The sequence below is a fragment of the Pristiophorus japonicus genome, chromosome 7 (genome assembly GCF_044704955.1).
Source record: "Pristiophorus japonicus isolate sPriJap1 chromosome 7, sPriJap1.hap1, whole genome shotgun sequence".
NCBI lineage: Eukaryota > Metazoa > Chordata > Chondrichthyes > Pristiophoridae > Pristiophorus > Pristiophorus japonicus.
Window position 1 is genome coordinate 250,917,771 of NC_091983.1, and position 23,385 is coordinate 250,941,155.

At 51.1% G+C, this 23,385-nt stretch overlaps 1 protein-coding gene across 3 annotated transcripts in view; it reads left to right on the forward strand.

Moving 5' to 3' along the window:
• The window catches only part of LOC139267496 (dynein axonemal heavy chain 6-like), a 729,921-nt gene extending 712,491 nt beyond the window's left edge, over positions 1–17,430 (forward strand). For all 3 annotated transcript variants that reach the window (XM_070885895.1, XM_070885898.1, XM_070885896.1), the window contains 3 exons: positions 8,466–8,623; positions 9,532–9,678; positions 16,230–17,430. In XM_070885895.1, coding sequence (XP_070741996.1) covers positions 8,466–8,623; positions 9,532–9,678; positions 16,230–16,448 — 524 coding nt within the window. In that variant the 3' untranslated portion in view covers positions 16,449–17,430. The remainder of the gene's footprint in view (positions 1–8,465; positions 8,624–9,531; positions 9,679–16,229) is intronic.
• The last annotated feature ends 5,955 nt before the right edge of the window (positions 17,431–23,385 follow it).

The window sequence follows — 23,385 nt, forward strand, 5'->3', positions numbered from 1 at the left end:
CTGAACACAGACGCCTGTACTGGGCTCTCACTGAACACAGACACGTGTACTGGGCCCTCACTGAACACAGACACCTGTACTGGGCCCTCACTGAACACAGACACCTGTACTGGGCTCACTGAACACAGACACCTGTACTGGGCCCTCACTGAACACAGACACCTGTACTGGGCCCTCACTGAACACAGACACCTGTACTGGGCTCACTGAACACAGACACCTGTACTGGGCTCACTGAACACAGACACCTGTACTGGGCCCTTACTGAACACAGACACCTGTACTGTGCTCACTGAACACAGACACCTGTACTGGGCCCTCACTGAACACAGACACCTGTACTGGGCCCTCACTGAACACAGACACCTGTACTGGGCTCACTGAACACAGACACCTGTACTGGGCTCACTGAACACAGACACCTGTACTGGGCCCTTACTGAACACAGACACCTGTACTGTGCTCACTGAACACAGACACCTGTACTGGGCTCTCACTGAACACAGACACCTGTACTGGGCCCTCACTGAACACAGACACTTGTACTGGGCCCTCACTGAACACAGACACTTGTACTAGGCTCACTGAACACAGACACCTGTACTGGGCTCACTGAACACAGACACCTGTACTGGGCACTCACTGAACACAGACACCTGTACTGGGCCCTCACTGAACACAGACACCTGTACTGGGCCCTCACTGAACACTGACACCTGTACTGGGCCCTCACTGAACACAGACACCTGTATTGGCCCCTCACTGAACACAGACACCTGTACTGGGCTCACTGAACACAGACACCTGTACTGGGCCCTCACTGAACACAGACACCTGTACTGGGCCCTCACTGAACACAGACACCTGTACTGTGCTCACTGAACACAGACACCTGTACTGGGCTCACTGAACACAGACACCTGTACTGGGCTCACTGAACACAGACACCTGTACTGGGCTCACTAAACACAGACACCTGTACTGGGCTCACTGAACACAGACACCTGTACTGGGCCCTCACTGAACACAGACACCTGTACTGGGCTCACTGAACACAGACACCTGTACTGGGCTCACTGAACACAGACACCTGTACTGGGCCCTCACTGAACACAGACACCTGTACTGGGCCCTCACTGAACACAGACACCTGTACTGGGCCCTCACTGAACACAGACACCTCTACTGGGCCCTCACTGAACACAGACACCTGTACTGGTCTCACTGAACACAGACACCTGTACTGGGCCCTCACTGAACACAGACACTTGTACTGGGCTCACTGAACACAGACACCTGTACTGGGCTCACTGAACACAGACACCTGTACTGGGCCCGCACTGAACACAGACACCTGTACTGGGCCCTCACTGAACACAGACACTTGTACTGGGCTCACTGATCACAGACACCTTTACTGGGCTCATTGAACACTGACACCTGTACTGGGCTCACTGAACACAGACACCTGTACTGGGCTCACTGAACACAGACACCTGTACTGGGCCCTCACTGAACACAGACACCTGTACTGGGCCCTCACTGAACACAGACACCTGTACTGTGCTCACTGAACACAGACACCTGTACTGGGCTCACTGAACACAGACACCTGTACTGGGCTCACTGAACACAGACACCTGTACTGGGCTCACTGAACACAGACACATGTACTGGGCTCACTGAACACAGACACCTGTTCTGGGCTCACTGAACACAGACACCTGTACTGGGCCCTCACTGAACACAGACACCTGTACTGGGCCCTCACTGAACACAGACACTTGTACTGGGCTCACTGAACACAGACACCTGTACTGGGCCCTCACTGAACACAGGCACCTGTACTGGGCTCACTGAACACAGACACCTGTACTGGGCCCTCACTGAACACAGACACCTGTACTGGGCCCTCACTGAACACAGACACCTCTACTGGGCTCACTGAACACAGACACCTGTGCTGGGCCCTCACTGAACACAGACACTTGTGCTGGGCTCACTGAACACAGACACCTGTACTGGGCTCACTGAACACAGACACCTGTACTGTGCTCACTGAACACAGACACCTGTACTGGGCTCACTGAACACAGACACCTGTACTGGGCTCATTGAACACAGACACCTGTACTGGGCTCACTGAACACAGACACCTGTACTGGGCTCACTGAACACAGACACCTGTACTGGGCTCACTGAACACAGACACCTGTACTGGGCTCACTGAACACAGACACCTGTACTGGGCTCACTGAACACAGACACCTGTACTGGGCCCTCACTGAACACAGACACCTGTACTGGGCCCTCACTGAACACAGACACCTGTACTGGGCTCACTGAACACAGACACCTTTACTGGGCCTTCACTGAACACAGACGCCTGTACTGGGCTCTCACTGAACACAGACACGTGTACTGGGCCCTCACTGAACACAGACACCTGTACTGGGCCCTCACTGAACACAGACACCTGTACTGGGCTCACTGAACACAGACACCTGTACTGGGCCCTCACTGAACACAGACACCTGTACTGGGCCCTCACTGAACACAGACACCTGTACTGGGCTCACTGAACACAGACACCTGTACTGGGCTCACTGAACACAGACACCTGTACTGGGCCCTTACTGAACACAGACACCTGTACTGTGCTCACTGAACACAGACTCCTGTACTGGGCCCTCACTGAACACAGACACCTGTACTGGGCCCTCACTGAACACAGACACTTGTACTGGGCCCTCACTGAACACAGACACTTGTACTAGGCTCACTGAACACAGACACCTGTACTGGGCTCACTGAACACAGACACCTGTACTGGGCACTCACTGAACACAGACACCTGTACTGGGCCCTCACTGAACACAGACACCTGTACTGGGCCCTCACTGAACACTGACACCTGTACTGGGCCCTCACTGAACACAGACACCTGTCTTGGGCCCTCACTGAACACAGACACCTGTACTGGGCTCACTGAACACAGACACCTGTACTGGGCCCTCACTGAACACAGACACCTGTACTGGGCCCTCACTGAACACAGACACCTGTACTGTGCTCACTGAACACAGACACCTGTACTGGGCTCACTGAACACAGACACCTGTACTGGGCTCACTGAACACAGACACCTGTACTGGGCTCACTAAACACAGACACCTGTACTGGGCTCACTGAACACAGACACCTGTACTGGGCCCTCACTGAACACAGACACCTGTACTGGGCTCACTGAACACAGACACCTGTACTGGGCCCTCACTGAACACAGACACCTGTACTGGGCCCTCACTGAACACAGACACCTGTACTGGGCTCACTGAACACAGACACCTTTACTGGGCCTTCACTGAACACAGACGCCTGTACTGGGCTCTCACTGAACACAGACACGTGTACTGCGCCCTCACTGAACACAGACACCTGTACTGGGCCCTCACTGAACACAGACACCTGTACTGGGCTCACTGAACACAGACACCTGTACTGGGCCCTCACTGAACACAGACACCTGTACTGGGCCCTCACTGAACACAGACACCTGTACTGGGCTCACTGAACACAGACACCTGTACTGGGCTCACTGAACACAGACACCTGTACTGGGCCCTTACTGAACACAGACACCTGTACTGTGCTCACTGAACACAGACACCTGTACTGGGCCCTCACTGAACACAGACACCTGTACTGGGCCCTCACTGAGCACAGACACCTGTACTGGGCCCTCACTGAACACAGACACTTGTACTGGGCCCTCACTGAACACAGACACTTGTACTAGGCTCACTGAACACAGACACCTGTACTGGGCTCACTGAACACAGACACCTGTACTGGGCACTCACTGAACACAGACACCTGTACTGGGCCCTCACTGAACACAGACACCTGTACTGGGCCCTCACTGAACACTGACACCTGTACTGGGCCCTCACTGAACACAGACACCTGTATTGGGCCCTCACTGAACACAGACACCTGTACTGGGCTCACTGAACACAGACACCTGTACTGGGCCCTCACTGAACACAGACACCTGTACTGGGCCCTCACTGAACACAGACACCTGTACTGTGCTCACTGAACACAGACACCTGTACTGGGCTCACTGAACACAGACACCTGTACTGGGCTCACTGAACACAGACACCTGTACTGGGATCACTAAACACAGACACCTGTACTGGGCTCACTGAACACAGACACCTGTACTGGGCCCTCACTGAACACAGACACCTGTACTGGGCTCACTGAACACAGACACCTGTACTGGGCTCACTGAACACAGACACCTGTACTGGGCCCTCACTGAACACAGACACCTGTACTGGGCCCTCACTGAACACAGACACCTGTACTGGGCCCTCACTGAACACAGACACCTGTACTGGGCCCTCACTGAACACAGACACCTCTACTGGGCCCTCACTGAACACAGACACCTGTACTGGTCTCACTGAACACAGACACCTGTACTGGGCCCTCACTGAACACAGACACTTGTACTGGGCTCACTGAACACAGACACCTGTACTGGGCTCACTGAACACAGACACCTGTACTGGGCCCGCACTGAACACAGACACCTGTACTGGGCTCACTGAACACAGACACCTGTACTGGGCTCACTGAACACAGACACCTGTTCTGGGCTCACTGAACACAGACACCTGTACTGGGCCCTCACTGAACACAGACACTTGTACTGGGCTCATTGATCACAGACACCTGTACTGGGCTCATTGAACACAGACACCTGTACTGGGCTCACTGAACACAGACACCTGTACTGGGCTCACTGAACACAGACACCTGTACTGGGCCCTCACTGAACACAGACACCTGTACTGGGCCCTCACTGAACACAGACACCTGTACTGTGCTCACTGAACACAGACACCTGTACTGGGCTCACTGAACACAGACACCTGTACTGGGCTCACTGAACACAGACACCTGTACTGGGCTCACTGAACACAGACACCTGTACTGGGCTCACTGAACACAGACACCTGTTCTGGGCTCACTGAACACAGACACCTGTACTGGGCCCTCACTGAACACAGACACCTGTACTGGGCCCTCACTGAACACAGACACTTGTACTGGGCTCACTGAACACAGACACCTGTACTGGGCCCTCACTGAACACAGGCACCTGTACTGGGCTCACTGAACACAGACACCTGTACTGGGCCCTCACTGAACACAGACACCTGTACTGGGCCCTCACTGAACACAGACACCTGTGCTGGGCCCTCACTGAACACAGACACCTGTACTGGGCTCACTGAACACAGACACCTGTACTGGGCTCACTGAACACAGACACCTGTACTGGGCCCTCACTGAACACAGACACCTGTGCTGGGCCCTCACTGAACACAGACACCTGTACTGGGCCCTCACTGAACACAGACACCTGTGCTGGGCCCTCACTGAACACAGACACCTGTACTGGGCTCACTGAACACAGACACCTGTACTGGGCTCACTGAACACAGACACCTGTACTGGGCCCTCACTGAACACAGATACCTGTGCTGGGCCCTCACTGAACACAGACACCTGTACTGGGCTCACTGAACACAGACACCTGTACTGGGCCCTCACTGAACACAGACACGTGTACTGGGCTCACTGAACACAGACACCTGTACTGGGCTCACTGAACACAGACACCTGTACTGGGCTCACTGAACACAGACACCTGTACTGGGCTCACTGAACACAGACACCTGTACTGGGCTCACTGAACACAGACACCTGTACTGGGCCCGCACTGAACACAGACACCTGTACTGGGCCCTCACTGAACACAGACACTTGTACTGGGCTCATTGATCACAGACACCTGTACTGGGCTCATTGAACACAGACACCTGTACTGGGCTCACTGAACACAGACACCTGTACTGGGCTCACTGAACACAGACACCTGTACTGGGCCCTCACTGAACACAGACACCTGTACTGGGCCCTCACTGAACACAGACACCTGTACTGTGCTCACTGAACACAGACACCTGTACTGGGCTCACTGAACACAGACACCTGTACTGGGCTCACTGAACACAGACACCTGTACTGGGCTCACTGAACACAGACACCTGTACTGGGCTCACTGAACACAGACACCTGTTCTGGGCTCACTGAACACAGACACCTGTACTGGGCCCTCACTGAACACAGACACCTGTACTGGGCCCTCACTGAACACAGACACTTGTACTGGGCTCACTGAACACAGACACCTGTACTGGGCCCTCACTGAACACAGGCACCTGTACTGGGCTCACTGAACACAGACACCTGTACTGGGCCCTCACTGAACACAGACACCTGTACTGGGCCCTCACTGAACACAGACACCTGTGCTGGGCCCTCACTGAACACAGACACCTGTACTGGGCTCACTGAACACAGACACCTGTACTGGGCTCACTGAACACAGACACCTGTACTGGGCCCTCACTGAACACAGACACCTGTGCTGGGCCCTCACTGAACACAGACACCTGTACTGGGCCCTCACTGAACACAGACACCTGTGCTGGGCCCTCACTGAACACAGACACCTGTACTGGGCTCACTGAACACAGACACCTGTACTGGGCTCACTGAACACAGACACCTGTACTGGGCCCTCACTGAACACAGATACCTGTGCTGGGCCCTCACTGAACACAGACACCTGTACTGGGCTCACTGAACACAGACACCTGTACTGGGCCCTCACTGAACACAGACACGTGTACTGGGCTCACTGAACACAGACACCTGTACTGGGCTCACTGAACACAGACACCTGTACTGGGCTCACTGAACACAGACACCTGTACTGGGCTCACTGAACACAGACACCTGTACTGGGCCCTCACTGAACACAGACACCTGTACTGGGCCCTCACTGAACACAGACACCTGTGCTGGGCCCTCACTGAACACAGACACCTGTACTGGGCTCACTGAACACAGACACCTGTACTGGGCTCACTGAACACAGACACCTGTACTGGGCCCTCACTGAACACAGATACCTGTGCTGGGCCCTCACTGAACACAGACACCTGTACTGGGCTCACTGAACACAGACACCTGTACTGGGCCCTCACTGAACACAGACACCTGTACTGGGCCCTCACTGAACACAGAAACCTGTACTAGGCCCTCACTGAACACAGACACCTGTACTGGGCTCACTGAACACAGACACCTGTACTGGGCTCACTGAACACAGACACCTGTACTGGGCCCTCACTGAACACAGACACCTGTACTGGGCTCACTGAACACAGACACCTGTACTGGGCCCTCACTGAACACAGACACCTGTACTGGGCCCTCACTGAACACAGACACCTGTACTAGGCCCTCACTGAACACAGACACCTGTACTGGGCCCTCACTGAACACAGACACCTGTGCTGGGCCCTCACTGAACACAGACACCTGTACTGGGCTCACTGAACACAGACACCTGTACTGGGCTCACTGAACACAGACACCTGTACTGGGCCCTCACTGAACACAGATACCTGTGCTGGGCCCTCACTGAACACAGACACCTGTATTGGGCTCACTGAACACAGACACCTGTACTGGGCCCTCACTGAACACAGACACCTGTACTGGGCCCTCACTGAACACAGAAACCTGTACTAGGCCCTCACTGAACACAGACACCTGTACTGGGCTCACTGAACACAGACACCTGTACTGGGCTCACTGAACACAGACACCTGTGCTGGGCCCTCACTGAACACAGACACCTGTACTGGGCTCACTGAACACAGACACCTGTACTGGGCCCTCACTGAACACAGACACCTGTACTGGGCCCTCACTGAACACAGACACCTGTACTGGGCTCACTGAACACAGACACCTGTACTGGGCCCTCACTGAACACAGACACCTGTACTGGGCTCACTGAACACAGACACCTGTACTGGGCTCACTGAACACAGACACCTGTACTGGGCCTTCACTGAACACAGACACCTCTTGGAGCTGCCTGAAAGGATGCTAATTAAGGTTTTCTGTCTTGTTTTTAAATCCCTGCTTTGCCCCTATCTTTCTAATCTCTAGCCTTCCAGATATCCGAGATATCTGCGCTCATCCAATTCTTCCCTTGAGCATCCCTGATTATAATCGCTCCAGCATTTGCGGCTGTGCCTTTAGCTGCCGGGGCCATAAGCTCTGGAATTCCCTCCCTAAACCTCTGCGCCTCGCTACCTCCCTTTGCTCCTTTAAGTTGCTCCTTAAAACCTACCTCATTTCGTAAGTGTTTGGTCACCTGTCCTAATATCTCCTTCAGAGGCTCAATGTGAATTTATGTTTGATTAAAGCACCTTGGGAGGTTTTACTACATTAAAGGCGCTAAGGTTGGTGTTGAATGTAAGGTATTAGCCCGAGTTGAGACAGGTTCCCATGTCCCTTTGCAGGTCTGTTCACAGCTCTGTTACAGAACCACGCCCGTAAACATGGGGTATCGGTGGATTCCGTCAACTTTCAGTTCCACGTGCAGCCCGCTAGTGACCAAGTCGAGGAGTACCCAGGCATCACCAAACACAAATACAATGTCTGGGCGCAGGCCTTCAAGGTGAGTGCAAGCTCCTTCACAACATCACCTCAGGGCGAAGGGTTAGAGAGCAGAGCATGACACAGGGTGATGATCGGTGGGGGGGCCGGGGGGTATACTGGGCGGGTCCTGATGGGGAGTGGGGAGGTTACCCAGGGCGATGATCGGTGGGGCGGGCTACCAGACGGGTCCTGATGGGGAGTGGGGAGGTTACCCAGAGCGATGATCGTAGGGGCGGGCTACCAGACGGATCCTGATGGGGAGTGGGGAGGTTACCCAGAGCGATGATCGTAGGGGCGGCTACCAGACGGGTCCTGATGGGGAGTGGGGAGGTTACCCAGGGCGATGATTGGTGGGGGGGGCTACCAGACGGATCCTGATGGGGAGTGGGGAGGTTACCCAGGGCGATGATTGGTGGGGGGGGCTACCAGACGGGTCCTGATGGGGACTGGGGAGTTTACCCAGGGTGATGATCGGAGGGCTGTACCGGGTCTGGGACCTGATGGGGACTGGGGAGTTTACCCAGGGTGATGATCGGAGGGCTGTACCGGGTCTGGGACCTGATGGGGACTGGGGAGTTTACCCAGGGTGATGATCGGAGGGCTGTACCGGGTCTGGGACCTGATGGGGACTGGGGAGTTTACCCAGGGTGATGATTGGAGCGCTGTACCGGGCCTGGGTCCTGATGGGGACTGGGGAGTTTACCCAGGGTGATGATTGGAGCGCTGTACCGGGTCTGGGTCCTGATGGGGACTGGGGAGTTTACCCAGGGTGATGATCGGAGGGCTGTACCGGGTCTGGGACCTGATGGGGACTGGGGAGTTTACCCAGGGTGATGATCGGACGGCTGTACCGGGTCTGGGTCCTGATGAGACGGAACAGTGTTGCACCATTGATCTGATTCCCTTCCGATGTCGGTTTACTCACAGCACCCGGCCCCTCCTGAAGATGGGGCACTCCTGTTTGGTTTTTTCTTGGAGGGCGCTTGTTGGGATCCCATCACACAGGCCCTGAAGGATTCCAGTGTGGGCCAAAGATACTGCAGAATGCCTGAGATTCACTTCCTACCTGTCCAGGTGCGTGCCACCTTGAATTGTACAACCATTCAGTATTTGCTTCAGTTTTTCTGTTGATGAATTGTGACTTGTTTGTGTTAATTCGAGCACTTTTTATCACCTGGCCATGGACAGTCCAGGGCAGGAACTTTTAGGACAGTCCGGTATCGGAACTCTGTGCTTCCTGTACGCCACCTAAATCCCTCTCAACACCAACACTTAATAGTTCCTCACCATATAAACAATGTTCTGGTTTTATATTCTTCCTAACAAACTGAATAACTTCACATTTTCTCACATTTGAGCCGGAATTTTACCAGTCCTGCGAGTGCGGGTTTGGAGGCAGGCCCGCTGTCAATAGGGCCATGATTTGTCAAGAAATCATGTTTGTTAAATCTTCTAGAATTTTTTGAGGATGTAACTAGTAGATTGGATAAGGGAGAACCAGTGGATGTGGTGTATTTGGACTTTCAAAAGGCTTTTGACAAGGTCCCACACAAGAGATTGGTGTGCAAAATCAAAGCACATGGTATTGGGGGTAATGTACTGACGTGGATAGAGAACTGGTTGGGAGATAGGAAGCAGAGAGTCGGGATAAACGGGTCCTTTTCAAAATGGCAGGCAGTGACTAATGGGGTCCCGCAAAGTTCAGTGCTGGGACCCCAGCTATTTACAATATACATTAATGATTTAGATGAAGGAATTGAATATAATATCTCCAAGTTTGCAGATGACACTAAGCTGGGCAGCGGTGTGAGCTGTGAGGAGGATGCTAAGAGACTGCAAGGTGACTTGGACAGGTTAGGTGAGTGGGAAAATGCATGGCAGATGTAGTATAATATGGATAAATGTGAGGTTATCCACTTTGGTGGCAAAAACAGGAAGGCAGAATATTATCTGAATGGTGGCAGATTAGGAAAAGGGGAGGTGCAACGAGACCTGGGTGTCATGGTACATCAGTCATTGAAAGTTGGCATACAGGTACAGCAGGCGGTGAAGAAAGCAAATGGCGTGTTGGCCTTCATAGCTAGGGGATTTGAGTATAGGAGCAGGGAGGTGTTGCTACAGTTGTACAGGGCATTGGTGAGGCCACACCTGCAATATTGTGTTCAGTTTTGGTCTCCTAATCTGAGGAAGGACATTCTTGCTATTGAGGGAGTGCAGCGAAGGTTCACCAGACTGATTCCCGGGATGGCAGGACTGACATATGAAGAAAGACTGGATCGACTAGGCTTATATTCACCAGAATTTAGAAGAATGAGAGGCGATCTCATAGAAACATATAAAATTCTGACAGGATTGGACAGGTTAGATGCAGGAAGAATGTTCCCGATGTTGGGGCAGTCCAGAACCAGGGGTCACAGTCTAAGGATAAGGGGATGAGGAGAAACTTCTTCACTCAGAGAATTGTGAACCTGTGGAATTCTCTACCACAGAGAGTTGTTGAGGCCAGTTCGTTAGATATATTCAAGAGGGAGTTAGATATGGCCCTTAGGGCTAAAGGGATCAAGGGGTATGGAGAGAAAGCAGGAATCGGGTACTAATGTTGCAAAAATGATCAGCCATGATCATATTGAATGGCGGTGCAGGCTCGAAGGGCCGAATGGCCTACTCCTGCACCTATTTTCTATGTTTCTATGATTGACAACAGGGCGGGATCCTGCTCTGAACCCGCCTCCTTGTCAGTTTCCAAAAGTGCCGGGTCTGGTTGCGGTTCACAGACCCGACACCAAGTGATGGGCCAGCTAATACACCATTAAGAGGTTCTTTAAAGTTATTTAAAAAGCATTTTACCAGGTACTTCCCACTTTTCCAAGTTTATTACAAGGTTCACGTCCCTCAGGGAACACGTCAGATGAGTGGAGGACGAGGAATGGTAGAGCAATCATGGTAGGGAATTCAATAGACAGGGGAGCAGACAGGCGTTCCTGTGGCCGCAGATGTGACTCCAGGATGGTATGTTGCCTCCCTGGTGCCAGGGGCAAGGAGGTCACCGAGCGGCTGCAAGAGATCATGGTCCATGTCGGTACCAATGACATAGATAGAAAGAGGGATGAGGTCCTGCAGGCAGAGTTTAAGGAGCTGGGAGGGAGATTAAAAAGATGGACCTCAAAGGTAGTAAATCTGCGGATTACTCCCGGTGCCACGTGCTAGTGAGTACAGAAATAGGAGGATAGAGAGGATGAATGTGTGGCTGGAGAGATGGTGCAGGCGGGAGGCTTTAGATTCCCGAGGCATTGGGACCGTTTCTGGGGGAGGTGGGACCTGTACAAGCCGGACGGATTGCACCTCAACAGAGCCGGGACCAGTATCCTCGCGGGAGGGATTGCTGGTGCTGTTGAGGAGGGTTTAAACTAGCTTGGCAGGGGGATGGGAACCGGAGAATAGATTCAGTAGGGAGGGGAGTAAAACTGGAATTGGGCAGCAGAAAAGTAGAAAGTGAATTTGGAAGACAGAGGAAACAAGGGCTGAGAAATAGGCAACAAGTGAGTTTGGCCCCACTAAATGGTATATACTTCAATGCAAGGAGTATAGGGAATGAGGCAGATGAGCACAGATAGACATGTGGCAGTACGATATTACAGCTATCACTGAGACATGGCTGAAAGAGGGGCAGGTATGGCAGCTCAACATTCCTGGTTACAGGGTTTTCAGACGGGATAGAGAGGGGGGGGGTCACAGTATTAATTAAAGAAACAATTACAGCTGTGGGAAGGGATGATATGTGAGAGGGGTCATCAAACGAGGCCATATGGGTTGAATTGAAGATCAAATTCAACCCTGCTGGGAGTGTACTATAGACCCCCAAGCAGTCTGAGGGAGATGGAAGAACAAATATGTGAGCAAATTGCTGCAAAGTGCAAAAACTACAGAGGTGTAATAGTGGGGGATTTCAACTACCCGAATATTAACTGGGAAAAAGGTGGTGTGAATGGTACAGAGGGAGCGGAATTCCGGAAATGTATTCAGGAGAACCTGTTTAACCAGTACGTAACAAGCCCAACAAGGGAGGGGGCGGTTCTGGACTTGGTTTTGGGGAATGAAGAGGGGCAGGTGGAAGAGGTATCAGTGGGAGAGCATTTTGGCACTAGTGATCATAATTCAGTTAGATTTAGGGTAGTTATGGAAAAGGACAAAGTCGGACCAGGAATAAAAGTTCTCAATTGGGGTTAAGCCAATTTTGCTGAGCTGAGATGGGATTTGGCCAAAGTGGACTAGAAACTTGATAGTAAATCAGTGTCAGAGCAGTGGGAGGCATTCAAGGAGGAGATCCTGAGGGGACAGAGCAAGGATGTTCCCTTAAAGAAAAGGGTGGGGCTAACAAATCTAGAGCCCCCTGGATGTCAAGGGGCATACATGGTAGGATAAAGAAAAAAAGGGAAGTTTATGACAGATACCGAGGGCTCAATACTGCAGAAACCCGAGAGGAGTAAAAGAAGTACAGGGGTGCAATTAAAAAAGATATCAGGAAAACAAAGAGAGAGTATGAAAGAATGTAGGCAAGTAAAATCAGGGAAAACCCAAAGATATTTTATAAATACATTAAGAGCATAGAAATTTTTAAAATTCTGATGGGTTTAGACAGGTTAGATGCAGGAAGAATGTTCCCGATGTTGGGGAAGTCCAGAACCAGGGGTCACAGTCTGAGGATAAGGGGTAAGCCATTTAGGACCGAGATGAGGAGAAACTTCTTCACCCAGAGAGTGGTGAACCTGTGGAATTCTCTACCACAGAAAGTTGTTGAGGCCAATTCACTAAATATATTCAAAAAGGAGTTAGATGTAGTCCTTACTACTAGGGGGATCAAGGGGTATGGCGAGAAAGCAGGAAGGGGGTACTGAAGTTGCATGTTCAGCCATGAACTCATTGAATGGCGGTGCAGGCTAGAAGGGCCGAATGGCCTACTCCTGCACCTATTTTCTATGTTTCTATGTTTCTAAGAGTATAACTAGAGAAAGAGTGGGGCCTATTAGACACCATAAAGGAAATCTGTGTGGAGGCAGAAGATGTGGGTATGATTCTTAATGGATACTTTGCATCTGTTTTCACAAAAGAGACGGGCGATGCAGACTTTGTAATGAGGGAGGAGGAGTGTGAAATATTAGACGAGATAAACATAGTGAGAAAGGAAGTATTCAGGGGCTTAGCAGCTTTGAAAGTGGATAAATCCCCAGGCCCGGATTAAATGTATTCCAGGCTGCTAAGAGAAGCAAAAGAGGAAATAGCAGAGGCTCTGACCATCATTTTCCCGTCCTCTCTGGCTACAGGTGTGGTACCAGAGGACTGGAGGACGGTTAACGTTGTACCTTTGTTTAAAAAGGGAGAAAGGGATAGACCGAGTAATCACAGGCCAGTCAGCCTAACCTCAATGGTGGGAAAATTATTGGAAAAAATCCTGAGAGACAGGATAAATCTTCATTTGGAAAGTCATGGATTAATCAAGTACAGTCGGAATGTATTTGCTAAGGGAAGGCCGTGTCAGACTAACTTGATTGAATTTTTTCGAGGAGGTAACCAGGAGGGTCGATGAGGGCAGTGCGTATGATGTAGTGTATATAGATTTTAGCAAGGCCTTTGACTGACTGGTCATTGGATCCAGGGCAAAGTGGCAAGTTGGATCCAAAATTGGCTCAGAGGCAGGAAGCAATGGGTAATGGTTGATGGGTGTTTTTAAGTTCCTCAACCTTATTAGCCCCTTGGTTCCCCACTATTTTTGTGAAGACAAATACAAAATATTTCTTTAAAATCTCTGCTATTTCCTTATTCCCCATTATAATTTCTCCTGTCTCAGCCTCTAAGGGACCAATGCTTACTTTTGCTACTCTCTCCCTTTTTACATACTTGTAGAAGCCCTTACAATCTGTTTTTATATTTCATATTCTATTTTCTCCCTTTTTATCAATTTTTTGGTCATCCTTTGCTCGTACTAAAGCTCTGCCAATGCTTAGGTTCACCATTATTCTTTGCAACATTATAAGCCTCTTCTTGTAATCTAATACTATCGTTAACTTCTTTAGTTAGCCATGATAGCATTTATATTTCTCAATAGAATGTATATTCATTGAGAATCTTGGGATATTTCTTAAAATCTTTGCTGCTGCTTATCTATAACTTTTAATCTAATTTTCCAATCTACCTTATGCCCCTCATACCTATGTAATTGGTTTTATTTACCTTTATGACTAGTGTAGTAATTAAATATTTCACTCCAAACTTAATGTGAAATGTTATGTTTTATGATCACTCTTCCCCAGAGGATCCTTTACTATGAGATTACTAATTAACCCTGACTCATTACAGTGACTAGTGGGGTACCGCAAGGTTCAGTGCTGGGACCCCAGCTATTTACAATGTACATTAATGATTTAGATGAAGGAATTGAGTGTAATATCTCCAAGTTTGCAGATGACACTAAACTTGGTGGCAGTGTGAGCTGCGAGGAGGATGCTAAGAGGCTGCAGAGTGACTTGGACAGGTTAGGTGAGTGGGCAAATGCATGGCAGATGCAGTATAATGTAGATAAATGTGAGGTTATCCACTTTGATAGTAAAAACAGAGAGACAGACTATTATCTGAATGGTGACAGATTAGGAAAAGGGAAGGTGCAATGAGACCTGGGTGTCATGGTACATCAGTCATTGAAGGTTGGCATGCAGGTACAGCAGGCGGTGAAGAAGGCAAATGGCATGTTGGCCTTCATAGCGAGAGGATTTGAGTATCGGAGCAGGAAGGTCTTACTGCAGTTGTACAGGGCCTTGGTGAGGCCTCACCTGGAATATTGTGTTCAGTTTTGGTCTCCTAATCTGAGGAAGGATGTTCTTGCTATTGAGGGAGTGCAGCAAAGGTTCACCAGATTCCCGGGATAGCAGGACTGACATATGAAGAAAGACTGGATCGACTGGGCTTATATTCACTGGAATTTAGAAGAATGAGAGGGAATCTCATAGAAACATGTACAATTCTGACGGGATTGGACAGGTTAGATGCAGGAAGAATGTTCCCGATGTTGGGGAAGTCCAGAACCAGGGGTCACAGTCTGAGGATAAGGGGTAAGCCATTTAGAACTGAGATGAGGAGAAACTTCTTCACTCAGAGAATTGTGAACCAGTGGAATTGTCTACCACAGAAAGTTGTTGAGGCCAGTTCATTAGATATATTCAAGAGGGAGTTAGATATGGCTAAAGGGAACAAGGGGTATGGAGAGAAAGCAGGAAGGGGGTACTGAAGTTGCAAAAATGATCAGCCATGATCATATTGAATGGCGGTGCAGGCTCGAAGGGCCGAATGGCCTACTCCTGCACCTATTTTCTATGTTTCTATGTTTCTAAGATGTAAAATGGCCTGTTCCCTGGTTTGTTCCATGGCACATCGTTGGAGCAAACTGTTTAAAATGCATTCCATCAATCCGCCCTCCAGACTACCTGACTCCAGATAGTCCATGATAGGTACTTTCAGGACGGTCGAGTTGATGTGTGAAAGCACTGCGTTAGTTATTGATGTTTGAAAACACTGCGTTGGTAATAGTGAAGACTGCAGGTGTGGTGTTTGAAAACCAGCTTTTCTTATTTCAGATTGGCAGTGAACGGGGATCACGAGAGCCGGCGGAGAAGACACGGGCAATGGACACGTACTACGAGTGTCCCCTGTACAGGACATCACGTAGAGCCGGAACCCTCTCATCCACCGGTCACTCCACCAACTTTGTAATCGCGGTCAATCTGCCCACCCTCCTGCCCGCCAATCACTGGGTGACCCGCGGGGTGGCACTGTTCTGCCAGCTCGATGATTGACTGTTCCTTCCTACTGTCAAAAGCAGCTCCTCACCTCCCTCAGACTTCCCTTCTTCCTACAGTGCTCAACGTTTAAAATCAAAGCTTAACTCCCATTTTATCATTCTCATCGCTCGCCGGGAATTCCAATATTCCACTCCCGGTCACTCCCATTTTACCAACCACAATCCCTGCCCAGAATTCCAATATTCCAGTCCCAGTCACTCCCATTTTACCATTCTGCCTCCCCCCTGGAATTCCAATATTCCACTCCCGGTCACTCCCATTTTACCAATCTCAATCCCTGCCCAGAATTCCAATATTCCACTCCCAGTGACTCCCATTTTACCATTCTGCCTCCCCCCCAGAATTCCGATATTCCACTCCCGGTCACTCCCATTTACCAATCTCAATCCCTGCCCAGAATTCCAATATTCCAGTCCCAGTCACTCCCATTTTACCATTCTGCCTCCCCCCCAGAATTCCGATATTCCACTCCCAGTCACTCCCATTTACCAATCTCAATCCCTGCCCAGAATTCCAATATTCCAGTCCCAGTGACTCCTATTTTACCATACTCCCCCCCTCCCCCCCCCACAGAATTCCGATATTCCACTCCCAGTGACTCCCATTTTACCATACTCCCTCCCCCCCCCCACAGAATTCCGATATTCCACTCCCAGTGACTCCCATTTTACCATTCTCCCTCCCCCACCCCGCCCCCCCGGAATTCCAGTATTCCACTCCCAGTGACCCACTGTCGGGCGGGCGAGTCTGCTCTGGATATTCCTGGCCACGAATACTGTGGAGATGGGATTCTGTCACGTGCTCGGTGGGAGATTTGTGCACCTGAGCTGTCCACGTGGGCAGCGGCCGTGTGTCCTGCTCCGCTCACGGGTTGATCCACACCTACCATACCCTCGGAGGTTCGTTGGCAGGATGCTTTAACAGATTCTGAACATATCTCTGATGTTCGGACAGCACTTTGTTTAATTAAAAAATATGGTTGGACTTTCTCAACTTCTCCCGACTCTGTTTGTAATAATTCCCACCCCACCTCCTATTTCGATCTACAGTCCTGTCCAAGACTGTCAGCAAAGTCGAGGATGTGCAGGAGGCTCGAATTGGAGGGGCGCAGAGATCTCGGAGGGTTGTAGGGCTGGAGGTAGTTCCAGAGAAAGGGAGGGGCGAGGCCACGGAAGGGTTTGAACACAAGGATGCAGCTTCTGAATGGGTGAGGGAGGGGCAAGATCTGCTGAAGGGAACTGGTCTGAATCCATTGTGAGAGGTCAGTGCTTCACACAACGTCACAACACTTTCCTCCACCATCAAACCGCGGGAGCTTTCACTCCACCTGTCAGATTACACAAACCGCTTGATCAACCAGTGATGTTCTAACTGCTCACACTCAATCTGCACATGGGGAGAAAACCAGAAAGCACTGTCAAAGCTCAGCATTAGTGCAGCAAAATAGTGGCTCAAGTAAGTGTAAGAAACCCTAGCAGCAAAACCAATACAAAAATAATTTCAAAGGCTGATGTGATGTTGGCCTTTGTCTCGAGGGGGCTGGAATGTAGAAGGTTTGCTACATAAAGCTCTGGTCAGACCCCATCTAGAGCAACTGCGTCCAGGTCTGGGCCCTGCACCACAGGAAGGATATATTGGCCTTAGAGGGGGTGCAGCACAGATTCACCAGAATGATTCGGCTGCCTGAGGAAAAGAGTATTTGAAGACCAGGCCCTCAAAACTGCCACCAAGCTCATGGTCTACAGGGCTGTAGTAATACCCGCCCTCCTGTATGGCTCAGAGACATGGACCATGTACAGTAGACACCTCAAGTCGCTGGAGAAATATCACCAACGATGTCTCCGCAAGATCCTACAAATCCCCCGGGAGGACAGATGCACCAACATTAGCGCCCTCGTCCAGGCCAACATCGAAGCACTGACCACACTCGATCAGCTCCGCAGGGCAGGCCACATTGTCCGCATGCCAGACACGAGACTCCCAAAGCAAGTGCCCTACTCGGAGCTCCTTCACGACAAGCGAGCCAAAGGTGGGCAGCGGAAACGTTGCAAGGACACCCTCAAAGCCTCCCTGATAAAGTGTAGCATCCCCACCGACACCTGGCCCAAGACCGCCCTAAGTGGAGGAAGTGCATCCGGGAGGGCGCTGAGCACCTCGCGTCTCATCACCGAGAGCATGCAGAAATCAAGCGCAGGCAGCGGAAGGAAAGTGCGGCAAACCAGTCCCACCCTCCCCTTCCCTCAACGACTATCTGTCCCACCTGTGACAGGGTCTGTGGCTCTCGTATTGGACTGTTCAGCCAGCAAAGAACTCACTTCAGGAGTGGAAGCAAATCTTCCTCGACTCCGAGGGACTGCCTATGATGATGATTGGGGATAAAACGGTTAAGTTATAAGGACAGATTGCACAGAATAGGTTTGTATTCCTTCGAGTATCGCAGGTTAAGTGTCAGCCATGGCTCAGTAGGGTAGCACTCTCGCCTCTGAGTCAGAGGGTTGTGGATTCAAACTCCCCCTCCAGGGACTTGAGCACAAAAAATATCGGCTGACCCTCCAGGGCAGTACTGAGGGAGTGCTGTACTGTCGGAGGTGCTGTCTTTCAGAGGAGATGTTAAACCAAAGCTCTGTCTGCCCTCTTGCGCCCCCAAAAATCCCACGGCACTATTTTGAAGAGGAGCAGGGAAATTATCCCCGGTATCCTGGCCAATATTTATCCCTCAACCAACATAACAAAAACAGATTATCTGGGTCATCATCACAGTGCTGTTTGTGGGAGCTTGCTGTGCGCAAATTGGCCGCTGCGTTTCAACAGTGACTACATTTCAAAAAGTACTTCATTGGCTGTAATAGGCTTTGGAACATCCGGTGGTCATGAAAGGCGCTATATAAATGCAAGTCTTTCTTTATTAAGGGGTGATCTAATTGAGGTATTTAGGAGTTGATAGGGTATAAGAATTAGGAACAGGAGTAGGCCATCTAGCCCCTCGAGCCTGCTCCGCCATAGAGTGAAACTATTTCCTCTGTTGGGGGAGTCCAGAATAAGGGGGCTTAACCTTAAAATTAGAGCTCGGTCATTCAGGGGTGATGTCAGGAAGCACTTCTTCACCCAAAGGGTAGTGGGGGTCTGGATCTCTCCCCCCAGAACGCCTGTGGATGCTGGGGTTCAGTTGGATCTTTCAAAACTGAGATTGACAGATTTTTGTTGGGGTGGATGGGTTGTATGGCCGCCTCCTGTTCCTAGGTCATTTCCCGTGAGCCCGAGAGGAGATTCCCCCCCACCCCTCCACCCCCGCTACTTGTAGCTTGGGCTCCTCGCAGGACACGAAGCAGTTGGTGATGGCACCCAGCTTCATCTCCCCGAGCTCCTGGTGGTGTGCCTGCTGGAACTTCTCCTCCTTGAGGAAGAACAGATCACTTCTCTCCAAGAGAGGCTGGCCCAGCCGTGTCTCCTCGGGCCTCAGCAAACAGTGAGCACGATAGTGGCAGGCTTCAGGAGGAAATAGACAGACTGGGGAAATGGGCAGACACGGGGCAGATGCAGTTTAATAGGAATAAGCCCAAAGTGATGCACTTTGGGAGAAACAACACGGAGAGGCTGGAGCTGGCCTAGATTTTCATGCTCCAGCTGAGCTGGGTGCACATTTGGAAAGTGGCAAGTTGGATCCAGAATTGGCTCAAAGGCAGGAAGCAAAGGGTAATGGTTGATGGGTGTTTTTGTGACTGGAAGGATGTTTCCAGTGGGACTCAGTGCTGGGTCTTTTTGTGGTATACATCACTGATCTCGACTTGAATATAGGGGGTATGATTAAGAAGTTTGCAGATGATACTAAACGGGTAATACTTTGAGGGGGGTGACGGGAGCAGATTCACAAATCTTTGCAGGTGGCAGGGTAAGTTGAGAAGACGGTTACGGAAGCCTATGGGATACTTGGCTTTGTAAATAGGGGCAGTGATTACAGAAACAAGCAAGGCACGCTAAACCTTTACAGATCACTGGTTAGGCCCCAGCTGGAGTAGTGTGTCCAATTCTGGGCACCACACGTTAGGAAGGATGTGAAGGCCTGGGAGAGGGTGCAGGGGGAGGTTTATGTGGAGAGATTGGAGAAGCTGAGATTGTTCTCCTTCGAGCAGAGAAGGTTAAGGGGAGGCCCAATAAAGGTAACTCAAAATGATGAGGGGTTTCGATAGAGCATGCAGGGAGAAACTCTTTCCTCTGGCAAGTGGATCGGTAACCAGAGGTCTCAGATTTAAACATATTGGTAAAAGAGCTAGAGGAGAAATGTGGAGGCATTTTTTCACACAGAGGGTTGTTATGATCTGAAACGCGCTCCCTGAAAGGTTGGTAGGATTAGATTACATTGGAACTATCAAAAGGCAATTGGACATGAACTTGAAGAGGACTAATTTGACGGATTATGGAAAAAAAGCTACGGTGTGAGACAAAATTGGACAGCTCTTTCAAAGAGCCGACACAAGCACAATGGGCCGAATGGCCTCCTGCTGTAAAATGCTAGGATTCTATGTTGAGCGGCCCCACTCCACAGTCCCCAAGGAAATAGTAGGAGAAGGCGATGTCCTCATTGCTGGGCTCAGCTGTTGTGACCAGCCGTTGGAGTTCTTGGCCCTCCAGTATTCGATGATGAGCATGGAGATCAAAGACTGAAAGATCGGCTGGAGCTGGCCTAGATTTTCATGCTCCAGCTGAGCTGGGTGCACATTGGGAAAGTGGCAAGTTGGATCCAGAATTGGCTCAGAGGCAGGAAGCAAAGGGTAATGGTCGATGGGTGTTTTTGTGACTGGAAGGATGTTTCCAGTGGGGTTCCGCAGGGCTCAGTACTGGGTCCCTTGCTTTTTGTGGTATATATCAATGATCTAGACTTGAATATAGGGGGTATGATTAAGAAGTTTGCAGATGACACTAAAATGGGCTGTGTGGTTGATAATGAAGAAGAAAGCTGTAGACTGCAGGAAGATATCGATGAACTGGTCAAGTGGGCAGAACAGTGGCAAATGGAATTCAATCCAGAGAAGTGTGAAGTGATGCATCTGGGGAGGTCTAACAAGGCAAGGGAATACACATTAAATGGTAGGGCACTGTAGCGGAACAAAGGGACCTGGGAGTGCAGGTCCACAGACCCCTGAAGGTAGCAGGCCAGGTAGATAAGGTGGTTAAGAAGGCATACGGAATGCTTATCTTTATTGGCCGAGGCATAGAATACAAGAGCAGGGGGATTATGCTTGAACTGTATAAAACACTGGTTAGGCCACAGCTGGAGTACTGCGTGCAGTTCTGGTCACCACATTACAGGAAGGATGTGATTACACTGGAGAGGGTACAGAGGAGATTTACCAGGATGTTGCCGGGACTGGAGAAATTTAGCGATGAGGAAAGATTGGATAGGCTGGGGTTGTTTTCCTTGGAACAGAGGAGGCTGAGGGGAGACCTGATTGAGGTGTATAAAATTATGAGGGGTCTGGATAGAGTGGATAGGAAGGACCTGTTTCCCCTCGCAGATCAACAACTAGGGGGCATAGATTTAAAGTAATTGGGGGAGGTTTAGAGGGGATTTGAGGGAAATTGGTGGGAGGGTCTGAAAGGGTGGTAGAGGCAGAAACCCTCACCACATTTAAACAGTACTTGGATGTGCCCCTGAAGTGCTGTAACCTGCAGGGCTACGGACCCAGAGCTGGGAAGTGGGATTAGGCTGGAGAGCTCTTGGTCGGCCGGCGCGGACACGATGGGCCGAATGGCCTCCTCCCGTGCTGTAAATGTCTCTGATTCTATGATTGTAGGCCCTATCCCTTCGGACCAGAACTCCCTGACCGACTGGCTCATCTGAGAGCTCTCCATGGTTTGCGGCCTGGAGAGCCAGGCCCCTCTCCATTCCTGCTCTCCAGCTGTCCCCGCTGAAGGACCAGCACAGGTGATGAACCGGGAGAGCCTGGCTCCAGGGCCAGGAGGCCGCAAAGGCCCCACCTCCGCCTCCTGGGAATTCTCCAGGTCCCAGAGCAGCCGGATAGTGTCCATCACCCGGGTCACCCACCTGGGGACCGCCGCTACCTGCTGGGTCAGGGGTGAGGGGACTGCTATCGAAGGTAAGGGGTACCCAGGGGTGGGAGGGGCTATCGGTGACTGACAGTGTGTGTGGGAGGGGCTATCGGTGAATGACAGTCTGTGTGGGCGGGGCTTTCAGTGACTGACAGTGTGTGTGGGAGGGGCTATCGGTGTCTGACAGTGTGTGTGGGAGGGGCTATCGGTGTCTGACAGTGTGTGTGGGAGGGGCTATCGGTGTCTGACAGTGTGTGTGGGAGGGGCTATCGGTGTCTGACAGTGTGTGTGGGAGGGGCTATCGGTGTCTGACAGTGTGTGTGGGAGGGGCTATCAGTGACTGACAGTGTGTGTGGGAGGGGCTATCGGTGTCTGACAGTGTGTGTGGGAGGGGCTATCGGTGACTGACAGTGTGTGTGGGAGGGGCTATCGGTGTCTGACAGTGTGTGTGGGAGGGGCTATCGGTGTCTGACAGTGTGTGTGGGAGGGGCTATCGGTGAATGACAGTCTGTGTGGGCGGGGCTTTCAGTGACTGACAGTGTGTGTGGGAGGGGCTATCGGTGACTGACAGTCTGTGTGGGAGGGGCTATCGGTGACTGACAGTGTGGGTGGGAGGGGCTATCGGTGTCTGACAGTGTGTGTGGGAGGGGCTATCAGTGACTGACAGTATGTGTGGGAGGGGCTATCGGTGACTGACAGTGTGTGTGGGCGGGGTTATCAGTGACTGACAGTGTGTGTGGGTGGGGCTATCAGTGACTGACAGTGTGTGTGGGCGGGGCTTTCAGTGACTGACTGTGTGTGGGCGGGGCTATCAGTGACTGACAGTGTGTGTGGGCGGGGCTATCGGTGACTGACAGTGTGTGTGGGAGGGGCTATCGGTGAC